The following is a 15,414-nucleotide window of genomic DNA, read 5'->3' on the forward strand; positions in this document are numbered from 1 at the left end:
TGCTGATATACATTTGAAACAAGAGCATGATCATGAATGGAAATAATATCGAAAAATCAACCTAATTTAGCAATAGGCTATTTAATGCATGCATCCTTCTGAAGTGCCTCGATACAAATAAGTTTATTCCCCTGTTACAAATAATTGTATCTCAATAGTCAGCATACGAATTGCATACAGTATTTGTTGCTAAGTCGGACAAACATTATTTCAATAGGCCATTATTTTACATTACCAAAATAGTATATTGCGCATTCTCCAACACCTATTGAAATGGGCGTACATTATAATGACGTATTACAAACTATGTATATATGTATGGGATATACCGTAGAATATTAATATTGGACTTGATCTCTCGAGAGTAGTTTGCGATCGTGTGCAAGGTATCATGTTTCACAAACCTTGTTATCAATAACAAAACCGAAGTCATGGTTATAAGCTACTGAAATCATTGAATTCGATTGGCTGTGAGCAGATTTGGTAACTTCCGGCGGTTGCTATTGATGACTAATATTATCAAATGGGACCCTGGAACATGCTAGTGGAGATAGAATCCTCGCGGTGATGTCGGTCGTTCACTTGACTTTCCATCAAGAGTTTGTGAATTCGAAACTAAGGTTCCATGGTTAGAATGGCCAGTAATAAGGTGTACACCTTATTCGTAAAAAAAAAGGAAACCCGATTTTCTCCAGCATCACCTCGTCAACAAAAAAAGAGTAACACTCCGATTCCAAACACAACAAAGTAATGCATACAAATATTTGTGTGACACCCCTAGCCTGGCACATTAATCGTTATGTAGGCGACGGGAGAATTTCTGAAAGTGTCTATGCCACAGAGTTGCCAATTTGTGTTTCACCGATTACAATCTCAAACAATGAAACCTACCTTTATGCTTTTTCTTCACACCATCTGGCTGAACCCCAATTGATCTGTTTATCTACTTTTGCTTCTTCTATTTACAACCAATTTCAATGTGAACTTCCCATGCCATGAAAGGGCGCTATTAATTGTAAGGATTTCTTTCTGGAGGAATGTCGTGGTCTAGTCGATATGTCACCGGACTGTTGATCGCGTCCCGGGTCACCGCGGCACCAAAGTCCAATTTATTAATCTAAATATGCCACTTTCCACCCAGGTGAGGGAAACGGTTACCTGGTAGGAATTAATAACTGTATAAGAACCCACTATTATACCTAATTCGAAATCAAACTAATGATTAATAATAAACCAAATTAAGCATTCCTTAGTTAAAAATGGTTTTATAGAGGACTCGGCGCATCAGGACAAATATAGGAAAGAAAATTATTAATCAGATTTGAGAGAACTGCTTGACGGGGATGAACACTGTCTTTAGAATTCTGAGCTATGGTCATATCCCATGCGTCAATGAAGGCCAGTTCTGGAGAATCCTTCAATACCTCCCTCAACGCTAGGTCCAACGTCACAATATACCACTCGCTGTTGTGCAACTGATGAAGGCGGTTATTATATTCTCGGGTGTTTGAGCTCTTGAAGACTACCAATGTTTGAGGACTTCTCTTGTGTAGTCTCTGAGCAGCCTCCTTGATATCTCTCATTCTCTTTTCGTACATCTCTAATGGATATGTCGTGTAGTGTGTTCCAACGCAAATCAAGATAACCGACCTAGAGTCCACTTTGAGACCGTCTAATTCATTGACAATGTAAGTGATCGTCTCCTTGCTTATAAAATCCGATGGACGATTAGGAAAGCCGTGAAATTTGAAATCTATTGAGATGTTAAACTTAGCACCCTTAGCATATAAAGGCCTAACTAAACCCTTACGTAAATCTATTGGTATCTTCCCGGCCACAATATTAGGTTTGTAGTTATCGGCAAACTCCCAAAAGAACTGTCTAGCAGTGGAGTCGCCAAAAATATGAACTGCTCTGTTCTGCAGGCACTGTAAGACATCTGTTTTGGTAAATCGACGGAGTTTGCATTGATCTGAAAACCAGATGTTATTGCTGTAGAAGCCCGAAGGAGAAGGGTTGTGTAAGTGTTGTCCTGGTCTGCAGGAAGGTAGAGAATCTTGATAGGCAAACACGCTTTTCTTCCATCCTGTAGGGTTTTAGAAGTAAAAAAAAAAATTACAATGGATTGCAATTATGAACAACACCTCTATACTATAGTATACGCGTATATAATGTGATAATATCCCGTAAAAAATATTATTACTCTCGACCCTTTCCCAAGACCTCATGAAACCCGAAACTAATCAACAAAAGCTAAATATTGGCATTCCAATATTCATTCTATCTTTTGTAGTAAAAGACTATTATATTTACTACTGATTTATTTCACTTCGCGTTTTCCCTAGGTTTTTTTTAATGCAGGAACTTATTTCAATGCAAAATTACTCTCTCAAAATGAAAGATCATTATACTTACTGTTAGAGTCCCCAACTACGTTGAGGGGAGGAGGGTGGTGTTTGATAGGCAACTTATGTCTGCAATTAAAAGAACAAAACTTTTTTTTATGATGTGATGAGCACGCGTTCAAGAATATGTATCATGTGTTTTTAATTGAAAAAAAAAACATCGCAAAATCACCGTGTTATGAAAATAATAATAATAATATAATGATAACGTTGTATTTACCCAGGGTAGCCACTTCAGTTATGAAACTGCTCTTCCAGCGGGCCCTGCATAACATAATATGTTATGATTTTATATTAGCAAGGCCTATTAAGGGCAATTCCCTGAAATACAATTACCCCAGGACATTTACTCCCAGGAAAATTAGCCCCCGGATAATTACAAGGAGATTATCGCTGGGGACGAGGTCTCCACGAGGAAGTGACGAGAGCAGGAAGAGGGGGGGGGGGGGGGGGGGGGGGGTGGGGGTGGAGGGGGGATGTAAATTGGTTTGGGATCCCCCTTCCACATAAAGGTACTTTTTGAATTATATAAAATTGCTCTTGGGAGGTATTTGACCGGGGATAGTTGCCCGGGGGGTTAATGTTCAAAGGGGAATTGTCTCATATCCCCTCCCCCTCTCCCATTGTAGCTCCGCCGATGCTGGTACGGTTAGGTGGATAAAGACAAGAATCAGAGTCATCTGGAATGAGAATAAAGACAATTCATCCCTGACATCAAACACCAGGGCAACTACCCCCGGACAATTAACTCCTTACGGCAATTGTCATACTTTTTATTATAAAAACGGGTCCACTTTTATATAAGGATTATATTTCCTTTCAGACTGAAGCCTATTCAGTTCATTTGTATATCCTTTTCCAATATGTTTGTTTATTTTGTGTATTATATCTGATTGTTATATGTAATGTTTTTTTAAACTTAATTAAATGAAATTGAATTGATTTATCTGGAAAGAGAATCAATGTCATTAATAAGTGACTAATCAGATGCGACTTCCGCTGTCTAGATTATTCTGTCATGCTAGCCAGGGGCGTACGCAGGGGGGGGGGGGGGGGGGGGGGGGTTCAAACCCCCCTTTGGTATTTTTATGTGTGTAACCCCCCCTAAAAAAAACTAAGACCCCCCCCTTTGTGTTTGTTTGTTTTGTTTTTGTTTTTGTTTTAAATAAAAATTAAAAAAAAAAAAAAAAAAATTATGCCCACGGCTAACGTAAAGTGACCTTACCCCCCCCCCCCAGCGAAAAAAAATGTCAAATTTTCAAATTTCGAGACCCCCCCCAAAAAAAAAGTGTCCGCTTACCCCCCCCCCCCCAACTGAGCGACTTTTCGGCTGGCGCGATTTTCAAATTTTCGGGAGCAAAATATTTTGGGCCAGATTTTAAACCCCCCCCCCCCCCTTGAAAAAATCCTGCGTACGCCCCTGATGCTAGCTATGAATTAACCGAGCATTATAAGGCTATTAGGCTCAAACTTTTCTTCTCGGTTTCTTTGCAAATAGGATGACATAATAAAAGCATAACTTACATCTTGAAAATGTTTAGCTCTTCCTTGCTGACGGCCCTCATCGTGTACTTCTCGCCTAATTTGGGATCATTTACGTACAGCTTCCAGTCATCACACGATAAAGTATTTTTAGAGGGCGCTACACAGAACCATGGATAGCCTAATCTTTCATCCGTGAAGTTACAAAGAGAATGCTGTCAGCATTAAGGAAAACGAAACAAATTGATACTTTCTAATTAATACACATACATGCACACACACTCTCACGCGCACACCAACAATTGATACACATTATACCGTACACTAATATACAATTGATACACATACATTTAATATACGTACGTACAAGTAGGCTCATAATTGATATGCATAAATTTAGCAATAATTCAGATTTTGGCAAGATATCTTAATTCTGCTCTATAGGGCTTTCATTTGTTTTCTTCTTCAGAAAAGCAAAGGTTTAAGACAGTAGTGAATCCCCCTCCCCCATTAAGGGCCCCCATAGTTTTGTACTAAAGGTCGCAAGTCTTACACGATACATTCCAGAAACAGCTTTTGTAACCCTGGCAGTTATTTACACAAAAAGGGAATATAGATTGCCGATACATATAAATGTATGTGTAGATAAATATTTAATTGTAAAATCTTACTGTGGAACATGACGTGACTTCTTTACGTTGTGGAAAAATGGATACAATCACCGTTGTTTATTGAAGCCAAGCTTTCGACATCATAGCCTTCGTCGAGGGCTGTACGACGAGGAAAATTAACAAAATAATACTCAAGAATTATATTTAAAATATTTGTCAAAATTGTTTGCACTATTCTGTTCCATTTTCATTGTTGTACATCTCAGAACGAAGGCTATAATGTCGAAAGAGAGAGAGAGAGAGAGAAAGAGAGATGAACTACTTACATTACGGATGACCTTTGGTAGGCACATTACATCTTCAGAGATGTCCATCCCAGAGTCAAGAGTTCTCAGGTAGCGCCCCTTGAAGACCGTCCTACCAGGCTCTAAGTCTCGAATCCTTCGCAGAACCCTCAAAGCCTCGCTGGGATGAACCAACGTCACAATCACTGCAACCTTCCCAGGCCATCGTAACGTCACATCAGCAATGTAGGAACCATTTCCCAGGTCATTTGTGACGTCAATGCTCCAGGATGACTGTGTTTCTGCAGTGTATAGTTTGACCCGGAAGTAGTCACCTCCGCAAGTCTTGATGACGTTGTTTACATCTCTTGCTGTGATGCGGATCTGTAGAGTGTCGTTGACCTTATGCGATGCCTTGGCGTTGATGACCTCTGCCGTTGAGAAGACATTGCTGGTCGGCGCAATGTTTGTGCTAATGCTTTGTGACAAACACGTGAACGGGTCGTTTGACCAGTTTAAACTAGTTTCATTTGGCTTGGTGAACACCATTTTCTACAGACAAAATAAAACGTTATAATTAACTGTCTTGGGGAGATGTGAGTCGGTCTAGCGGTAATGTCATTGGTATGGTCATCAACTCACTGTCTTTGCCTACATACTGACTCAGTGGACCCTGGTTCGAGACTGGTCGAGTCACGTCTTTCGGATGGTCCCCAGACGTAAACAATCATATATATGACTGATTCACGTTTGTAAAAACACACGTTACAGACACACACACATACACACTCTTGTAAAATGACCAGATCAAGGGTACAATTCGGGACATTCTCAAATCGGACGTATCTTTAAAAGGCAAAATGAATGCAATGTTTCTCAATCGTTTTATACAAACCTTGTCAGTTTTGTTAGTGTATGTATTTTCTATATATGTTATGGTCATTGGATCATAATATTTTCTTTCAATTATTGAAAAAGTTGTTCATGATGTCCTTCAAGTGCGATATTTAATATTTCTTTGTCTAGAGGTTAAAACTTTTTAATCGATTAAAACTTGCAAAGGTTATTCCTTTTTTTAAAGAATGGTACTAAAGATAATGTTTCCAATTATCGACATGTATCTAAAGGCCTATTCACTGTTTTCTTTAAAAAAAAATGAAAAGAGCAGTATATAATCGCCTTTTTATGTTTTTAAATAAGTGCAACATTGTCACTGCATGCCAATTATGAATTTTATTTAACGTTTTGAAAACATTTGAAATGATCATATCTTAATGGGCCTTTTTATGATTTAAGTAAAGCATTCGATACATTAGATCATACTATTATATTTGAAAAATTATATCATTATGGTATTGGTGGAGTAACTTTATTTTGGTTTGAAAGTTATTTAGAAAATAGAACCAAATTTTTACAAATAAATACAGTTAAGTCTAATACCGGTATACTTGGATGTGGAGTGCATCAAGGATCCATCCTTCGACCTCTTTTATTTATGTTAATGACATGTGCAGTATTTCTGATAATTATAAGTTCATTTGATTTGCTGATGACGCAAGTGTTTTTTATGTCTCATTCTGATGGACGGGTTTTACAAGATGTTTTTAAGCAAGAATTCTTGAAACGTTTAAAATGGTCCTTGTATAATATTTTGGTTTTAAATTGCGATAAAGTTAAATATATGGTCTGTACAAACAAAATTTTTGATTCTAACAACGTTCATTAACGAGTAAATGACTATCATTTTGAACATGTAGATAATCTGAAGTTTTTAGGTATTGTAATTAATCATAAATTGAAGTGGCATGTTATATAAACGTGATGTGCAATAAGATAGCAAAAATATCGGTATTTTATATAAAGTTCACTTTTATCCCTAAAAAAACATTTTTAAAATGTTGTATTATACTTTAATATCACCGTATTTTAATCACTGTGTGGTCGCATGGGCAAATTGTAATGAAAAAGATACGGAAAGATTTATAACTCATTCTAAATATTATGCTCACTGTATTCCTTTATTTTGTAAACTTGGAGTTTTTAATGTAATCGATACGCAGAATTTTTATATAGCAGTTTTAATGTTTTAATGGTCATCTGCCAATTTTGTTGTCAACATGTTTTAATGTGAATTGTGATGTGCCTTATTGCTATACTAGAAATTCCCTAAATTGTCACCTCCCCAAAAAATAAAAACGACGGACATTATTTTTAAAGGACCAGTAGTATGGAATAGTATACCTCTGGATATTATGAAATCAAAAATCTCTCAATCGTTTCATTATTTAATATAAGCAATTTTTCTTAAATAAGTACAATAAACAGTAGAATAGCAAGGGCAACTTCGAAACTTTTGTAGTTATTTGTATTCTGATTGTACATGAGGTTCTGTTCTTTTTTCCTTCTCCCCCCTGTATTTGTGTGTTGAGGGGTAGCCTTTCATATACGGAATCCCTTCTTTCTGCCTATCCCACATGCTCTTATAAATTGCCATTGTAGTTTTAATCACTATCTTGTTTTTTGTTTGTTTTTATCATTCCATTCTGTATAATGTATGTCCTTTAAAAACAAATGTGGCCACTGAATCATATGATCGTAGTTATAAATCAATAAGTGTACGATTGAACGCGGAAAATCATGAAATATATAGGCACAATTTTAAAAGAATTGCATCCCCCACCCCCCCCCCCCAATCATTATGAGATCGCCCATACGCCATCCAGGAAACCTAATAGGTGGGCTTCATTTAGCTATATCGATCGAATTAAGATGGGACCTATACCTCCCCCCAGGCGCGTACGCAGGGGTGGGGGGGGGGGGGGGTGGTTTTGGGGTTAAACCCCCCTCGAGTTTTTTTTATGTGTATATTTTATGTATGTTATTTTGGAAACCCCCCCCCCCCCCCTTTTGAGATTTTTTTTTTTTTTTTTAATAAATAATAAAAAAAAAATAATAATACAAAAAAAAATTGCCAATGGCTGACCTTAAAAAGGTGACCTTACCCTCCCCAACCGGACAAATGTCAAATTTTCAACTTTCGAGACCAAAATAGAGGGAATCCAAGTCCCAGACTTCAATGAAGATCAAGCTGATTTTAAAGATATACGTATCGTTCAATATGCAGACGATACGACGATTATTACTAGATCTGTAAAATTTGTTAAAGAAATAATGAAAGAAGTAGCACTGTTTGGAGCACATGCGGGACCAAAAATTAACTGGACCAAATCAAATCTTATGAAACTTAATATAAATGACGATGAAGTTGAAGATTTACATTTCACTGAAGACCCTATAAAATGTCTTGGTATTTATGTAGGTAAAAATTCTTTTGACGTTCAAAATTTAAACTGGGAAAGTAAAGTAGAGAAAATAAAGAATACCTTGGATTTATGGAAAATGAGAAAACTTACATTGTACGGAAAAGTTGTTGTGATTAAACATTTAGTTATGTCTCAGATAGTACATACTGCCACGGCAGTTCCGATCCCTTCTAAAATAATTAAACGTATAAATAAACTGGCTTACACATTTTTATGGAATTCTAAAACAGAAAAGGTGAAACGAAACATCTGTCACAATCCTGAAGTAGAAGGGGGGTTGGGAATGATCGACAAAGAGGCTGTTCACACCGCAATGAGATAGCGCGGTCTATCGTAGCACCCCCTTTTTTCTAGCGCGCGCTAGACCGCGCTATCTCTCGTGGACCACCCCCAAGAGGTGCTCTAGTGGCACGCCGTTTTGGCTCGCGCGCTATCTCTGCGGTTTGGAAGGTACAACGTCGTTTCGGTCCACCCAACAGCGAGCCACGGCGAGCCAAAACGGCGTGCCACTAGAGCACCTCGATCTTGGGGGTGGTCCACGAGAGATAGCGCGGTCTAGCGCGCGCTAGAAAAAAGGGGGTGCTACGATAGACCGCGCTATCTCATTGCGTTGTGAACAGCCTAGAGTCAAAATGCCGGTCACTCCGTCTTTCATGGATTCATAAATATTTAAGAGATGAACAAAGTGCTTGGAAAATTTTGTTTAAATATTGGATCAAGAAAATTGGGGATTTGCCACTTTGTTTGCATTTTAATTGCAAAAAGAGCGATATGTTTCGTATTTGTAGAAAAAAACAGTTGCCTAACTTTTATGTTGACATGTTTTGTTCTTGGGCTGAATTGAAATATATTGATATGTTTAAAGTAACAGATATTGAAAATGAAATGATTTGGTATAATAGCAATATTAAAGCTATGAATGAGTTATTGTATTTTCCAAACTGGATGAGAAACAATATTTTTAAAGTGAAACAAGTCTTAGTTAACGGTATCTGGAAAGAAGTTGAATCTATTTGTATTAATTTTCAAGAAAATGAATTACTTTCCGCCTTCAAATTGGCAAAGTTAAAAAGTGCACTCCCGAATTTTTGGTTGCAGAAATTACGTAATAGGTTACAATATGTAAATAGTCCACCGTCTGCAGTGGAATCCAGTACAATAGAAATAGTAACAGGTGACTCCATTGATGTAGCGGTCATGAAAGCCAAACACTATTATAATTTGATGTTAGTAAAAAATAGACAGAATCTGCCGTGCATTTATTTTTGGAACGCTTATTTTGATTTACCCAATGAGTTTAACTGGAAAACGTTGCTCCATTATAAATTTTACTTTATAAATGACAACAGAATTAAGCAGTTTAATTTTAAATATCTTCATAGAATATTGCCCAGTAAAGACAATTTATGTAAATGGAAGATTAAAAATAATAATCTATGTGATATATGTAAGATTCCAGACACAACTAACCACCTTCTCCTGGCTTGCAAGAAGGTTTCGCTTTTTTGGAAGATTGTATCCAAATTAATTGATACTTTGTTTAATTTTAAAATCCTTTTGAACGAAGAAATTCTTTTAATAGGTTATGAAATAGAGAGAAGAGAAATGAATCTTGTCAATCTTATTTTAAACTTCGCTCAGTTTATTATCTATAGGAACTATATTAGAGAATGTTTTGGAAGTGAAAAGCACAGGAAACATGCTGTATATTGGATAAAAGAATTAAAGGTGGAAATTCGCACCTATCTCAATATGAAATGTAATCAAAAGAAATTCGATACAAACGAAGTTACAAAAGTTACAAAAATGTTTTCATTATTTTAGTTAGTGATTATGTCACATTAGTTTCATGTTCTGTACTATGTATGATATGTTACAATTGCATGAATTTTGTATTTAAACACTGTTGTAAATAGCTGTTATTTTATGATATGAACAAATAAAGTCCCTCGAAAGAGGATAAATAGAAAAAAAAAAACTTTCGAGACCAAAAAAAAAAAAGTGTCCTCTTACCCCCCCCCCGCTTATTAAGCGACTGGCTGAGTCGTTGCGATTTTTTTGGGACTCTAAAAAAAAAAAAGTGTACGCTTACCCCCCCCCCCCCCCCCCCCCCCCCCCCCCCCCCCCCCCCCCCCCCCCCCCCCCCCCCCCCCCCCCCCCCCGCCCCCGCTTATTCAGCGACTGGCTGAGTCGTTGCGAAATTTTGGGCCCGATTTGAACCCCCCCCTTGAAAAAATACTGGGTACGCCACTGCCTCCCCCCCCCCCCCCAGGCGGTCAATTAGGTCGAGGTATGCCTCTGAGTTCGGATGTGGCTGGCGACCTGACTCTATGTCAAGTACGATGGACTTATCCCAGGTAATTAATCTTTAAGGCCTTGAAGTTGCAAAAGCTCCAAGTAATATTCGAGGTGATTATCCTATAGATGCTTTCTAAAGTCTTGAATTTTCAAGCGTTCCAAGTTTGTATAATGCACTACGAGGGACCTGCCCCTTTATTGATTTGTAAAGCCTGGAAGTTGCACTAATGCCAAAGAATGTTCAGGTAAAACATCCTCCATTATCTCTTAAAGTCTTGAAGTTGCAAACACTTTAATCAATGTTCGAGGGACATTTTCTCCATTACCTTTTAAAGTCTTAAAGCGGTGAGCAAGCACTGCAAGCAAAGCACAGGGGATTTAACCTAAGTGGGGTTTTTAACTCTTTGTTTGCTTTGTTCGCCGATTTGCACGGACGTAGGCGTGCCAACTTCGCATTTTTGCACAGATGTATACGAGTCAATTAGACATTCATAATACCGCTCGCAGTGTGTAGCCACGCGTTGCGTTTACTATTGTTTACATTGTATACATCGCACACTTTCCGGTAAACTGTTTTTCTTCATAGTGTTACATTCGAAATTACCGTGTATTTAGCGGTTTTCTTTGGATTTTTTTTACTGATGTTACGATGGCACCTGCTGGAAAACGTCAACGTGTGTTTAGTGTTGAGGAGGCTCGAGATCTTGTTACTATGGAAGCATGGAGCATGGACTCTGATTCCGACGAATCGAGCAGTGACGAAGACTCTAGTGATAAAAGTGTTCCCTGAGAGTAGACTGATAGAATAAGAATGAATAAAAATTAATGAAAGAGCTAGAGATGACAGCAAGAAAGAGAGTAGACTGATAGAATAAGAATGAATAAAAAAAATGAAAGAAGGAGATAGAGATGACAGCAAGAAAGAGAGTAGACAGTGATAGAATAAGAATGAATAAAAATAATGAAAGAAAGAGATAGAGATGACAGCAAGAAAGAGAGTAGACTGATAGAATAAGAATGAATAAAAATTAATGAAAGAGCTAGAGATGACAGCAAGAAAGAGAGTAGACAGTGATAGAATAAGAATGAATAAAACTAATGAAAGAAAGATGTATCCTGTCTTGCCGTCATCTTTATATCTTTCTTTTATTATCTTTATTCATTCTTATGCTATCAGTGTTTACTCTCTTTCTTTCCGTCATCTCTATCTTATTATTATTATCATTTTCCTATCTATATGTACCCTATGTCTTGCCGTCATCTGTATATCTTTTTCTTATTATCTTTATTCATTATTATGCTATGAGTGTAATACTCTCTTTCTTGCCGTCATCTCTATCTCATTATTATTATCATTTTCCTATCTATATGTACCCTATGTCTTGCCGTCATCTCTATATCTTTCTCTTATTATCTTTATTCATTCTTATGCTATCAGTGTTTACTCTCTTTCTTTCCGTCATCTCTATCTTATTATTATTATCATTTTCCTATCTATAATTATGTACCCTATGTCTTGCCGTCATCTCTATATCTTTCTCTTATTATCTTTATTCATTCTTATGCTATCAGTGTTTACTCTCTTTCTTGCCGTCATCTCTATCTTATTATTATTATCATTTTCCTATCTATATGTACCCTATGTCTTGCCGTCATCTGTATATCTTTCTCTTATTATCTTTATTCATTCTTATGCTATCAGTGTTTACTCTCTTTCTTGCCGTCATCTCTATCTTATTATTATTATTATTTTCCTATCAATATGTATCCTATGTCTTGCCGTCATCTCTATATATTTCTCTTATTATCTTTATTCATTCTTGTGCTATCAGTGTTTACTCTCTTTCTTTCCGTCATCTCTATCTTTTTATTATTATCATTTTCCTATCTATATGTACCCTATGTCTTGCCGTCATCTCTATATCTTTCTCTTATTATCTTTATTCATTCTTATGCTATCAGTGTTTACTCTCTTTCTTTCCGTCATCTCTATCTTATTATTATTATCATTTTCCTATCTATATGTACCCTATGTCTTGCCGTCATCTCTATATCTTTCTCTTATTATCTTTATTCATTCTTATGCTATCAGTGTTTACTCTCTTTCTTTCCGTCATCTCTATCTCATTATTATTGTTATTTTCGTATCAATATGTATCCTGTCTTGCCGTCATCTTTATCTCTTTCTCTTATAATCTTTATTCACAGTAAAGTCCTTTCATTTCATATCACTATTTCTCTCTCATAATGTCTCTCACGTCCGTTCTCCATATTTTATTCATTGCATACTCCACTCGTCAATCATTTCTGATAATAAGCTCTCTCACAATAAAGTAAATGGAAAACAATGCAATATAGTTTATATTTTAAGATTGATTCATTCTTTCTTTGTATATCTATGGCTGTGATAAATGTACACTGTTGCTCATAACGGTGGAATATTTTTTTTTATCCCAATTTATGGAATTATTTTAAAAATAATTAAAAAATACTAGATCTAGATAATAGTATACAGTCTCAGATTTTATTGAATAATAATTTGCCAATATGTGTTTTGCGTGACTGCTAAAGCATGTATATTATGCTACTATGTTTATCAACTAGGGGACCTATGCCCTTAAGTCATAAAGGACAGTAATGAGGATTAATGCCTCACAAAAGGGCTCTGATATAGCACATCGACACGGTGTTGATCATGGGGCCTCACAGTTACGAGGCCATTGCTTTGTCACTGAACCATGACTGTACGCAGCGGGGGCTATGGTAGGGGGCAGTTTCCATAAATTTTAAAAAAAAACAGAAAATGCAATAAATTTTCAATAATTTATTGCATTCTACCCCGGTCCCCAACATAAAAAAATCCTCTGGACGGCCATGCATTATGGCTCAAGGCATAGGCACACAGAAGATTTTTTATGTTGGGGACCGGGGTAGAATGCAATAAATTATTGAAAATATATTGCATTTTCTGTTTTTTTTTTAAATTATGGAAACTGCCCCCTACCATAGCCCCCGCTGCGTACAGTCATGGTTCAGTGACAAAGCAATGGCCTCGTAACTGTGAGGCCCCAGGATCAACACCGTGTCGATGTGCTATATTAGTGCCCTTTTGTGAGGCATTAATCCTCATTACTGTCATTTATGACTTAAGGGCATAGGTCCCCTAGTTAATAAACATAGTAGCATAATATAAATGCTTTAGCAGTCACGCAAAACACATATTGGCAAATTATTATTCAATAAAATCTGAGACTGTATACTATTATCTAGATCTAGTATTTTTAAATTATTTTTAAAATAATTCCATAAATTGGGATAAAAAAACATATTCCACCGTTATGAGCAACAGTGTACTTGAAATCAATTTTATTGAGGGGTAAAGAAGGTGAGAGAACAGATGCGGTGAACATTCATAATGAGACATTTCAATAAGATGCTGATTATGTCATGTATATCACATATAATATATTATGCCTATACCATTTTTACATGCTCATACCAGTGGGCAAAATCAATAACATTCTCTTATTTCTTATTGACTTATCATGGCACAACAAAGAAAAACATCCCCACGACGTCCCTTTTCATGCCCCGCTAAACCGGACATTGACAATAACCTGGGGTAATAGGGATTTCAATGGGCAGATTAGCCCATTGTCAAGGGTGGCTGAGCGGGGTACTTTCAAGTCTCTCCCTATTGAACTTCTTTTCTTCAACAACCTAAATACTAACCTTCTGAATTGTTAGAATACTTGAGCAAGGTATGTAAAGAAAGGTAAGAAGTCCACCTTTCTAATAGATTCGATTTGAAGATGTCTTATCATTGCTAAATAAGAAATTCTAGAGGGATAAAAAACTGCCGTAAATAAGAAAAATTAAACATTATATAATTATGATTATTATAAAAATGATAATTCAAAATATAACAAATGACGGTTCATCGAAAAGCACGTTTTCCGGTCTACAACTTTGCTGCACAATATTTTTCATCATGATCATCCAGTGAAGAGTTATAGCCTCTTGATTCAGCAGAGTCAATAAAGATTCCCTCGAAATGTGTGACCCTAAAAGAATGTGGCACAGGGGGGTTTTTTAAGTGGCGCATAAAGAGTTAAAGTTAAAAAGTAGGCAAGCAGTTCAAGTAATATTCGTTGGACTTATACTCCTAGATAATTTCCAAAGTTTTTTTTAGTAGCACGAACTAAGGTAATATTCGGGGGACTGACCTTATACATGGATGTGACAGTCACTTCAATTAATAATGTCCGACGGACATATCCTTCATGTTTTGTTTTCAGGCGGCAAGAACGTTAAATAATGTAATAGGGACTTACCTTGTAAGTGGGATGATCATGTTTAAAGTTTCGATGTGGCAGCCACTTCGAAGATATCTCTATGAGTACAATCACCATCGATATGAACACCAATAGAACGATGCGAAGAAGAGATAACGTCGAACGTTGACAGGACATCTTGTAGGGAATGTCTGTAAATTCACCCCAAAACAGACTGCAGGCCGGCTTTAAAAAAGGTCGTTAAAACGGTATAGTCATTACTCAATCAGTAGTAGAGGAATGTTTCTAAAAATAGACACAAACCTAACCCTACCGGATGCACACAATACAGAATGATATTGTATGAAAATTAGCAACCTCAGCCACGCACATATATAGTTGCGTTGTGGCTCTTTAAAAAATAGAAACATGCCTCTGCGTCTGATTAGATAACGTTTCCTACAATTCTCTACAATAGAATATTGAAGCGTGAGGATATGTGAGCATGCTAGCTCGTACAGTACAAAGTCAATCGATAACTACGAGCATGGAGTTATTACTGCTAGCTCGGACAGACGAATGGAGAAGAAAAGAGGGGGGGGGGGTGGGGTGGAGGTAAGGGTGAGGGGAGAAATAAGGAAAAGGAAAAAACCAAGGTGAGAAAATATACCGGTAAGGAGATAGTTTGCTCGAAAATGCTCTTCAAACATTATCCTACCATGTGGTTCAAAATAACA

General features: G+C 36.8%; 1 protein-coding gene across 1 annotated transcript; it reads right to left on the reverse strand.

Moving 5' to 3' along the window:
- Positions 1 to 472: 472 nt before the first annotated feature.
- LOC577194 (NXPE family member 3) lies at positions 473 to 15,091 on the reverse strand. The gene is made up of 5 exons (XM_030998034.1): positions 14,738 to 15,091; positions 4,825 to 5,334; positions 3,930 to 4,102; positions 2,416 to 2,474; positions 473 to 2,086 (listed from the first exon to the last, which is right to left on the reverse strand). Exons 1-5 carry the CDS (start codon positions 14,873 to 14,875, stop codon positions 1,266 to 1,268), a joined length of 1,701 nt encoding a protein of 566 aa, XP_030853894.1. The 5' UTR covers positions 14,876 to 15,091; the 3' UTR covers positions 473 to 1,265.
- Between the last annotated feature and the right edge of the window lie 323 nt (positions 15,092 to 15,414).

The sequence above is a fragment of the Strongylocentrotus purpuratus genome, unplaced genomic scaffold (assembly GCF_000002235.5).
Source record: "Strongylocentrotus purpuratus isolate Spur 01 unplaced genomic scaffold, Spur_5.0 spur5_scaffold_4, whole genome shotgun sequence".
In the NCBI taxonomy this organism is placed as follows: Eukaryota; Metazoa; Echinodermata; class Echinoidea; order Camarodonta; family Strongylocentrotidae; genus Strongylocentrotus; species Strongylocentrotus purpuratus.

Coding starts and splice junctions, on each gene's coding strand:
- LOC577194 (XM_030998034.1), bottom strand. CDS start 14,875: ATGTCCTGTCAACGTTCGACGTTATCTCTTCTTCGCATCGTTCTATTG. Junction 4,103..4,824: donor TACCAAAGGTCATCCGTAAT/GTAAGTAGTTCA, acceptor TAATGCTGACAG/CATTCTCTTTGTAACTTCAC. Junction 2,475..3,929: donor GAGCTAAACATTTTCAAGAT/GTAAGTTATGCT, acceptor TTTTAATTGCAG/ACATAAGTTGCCTATCAAAC.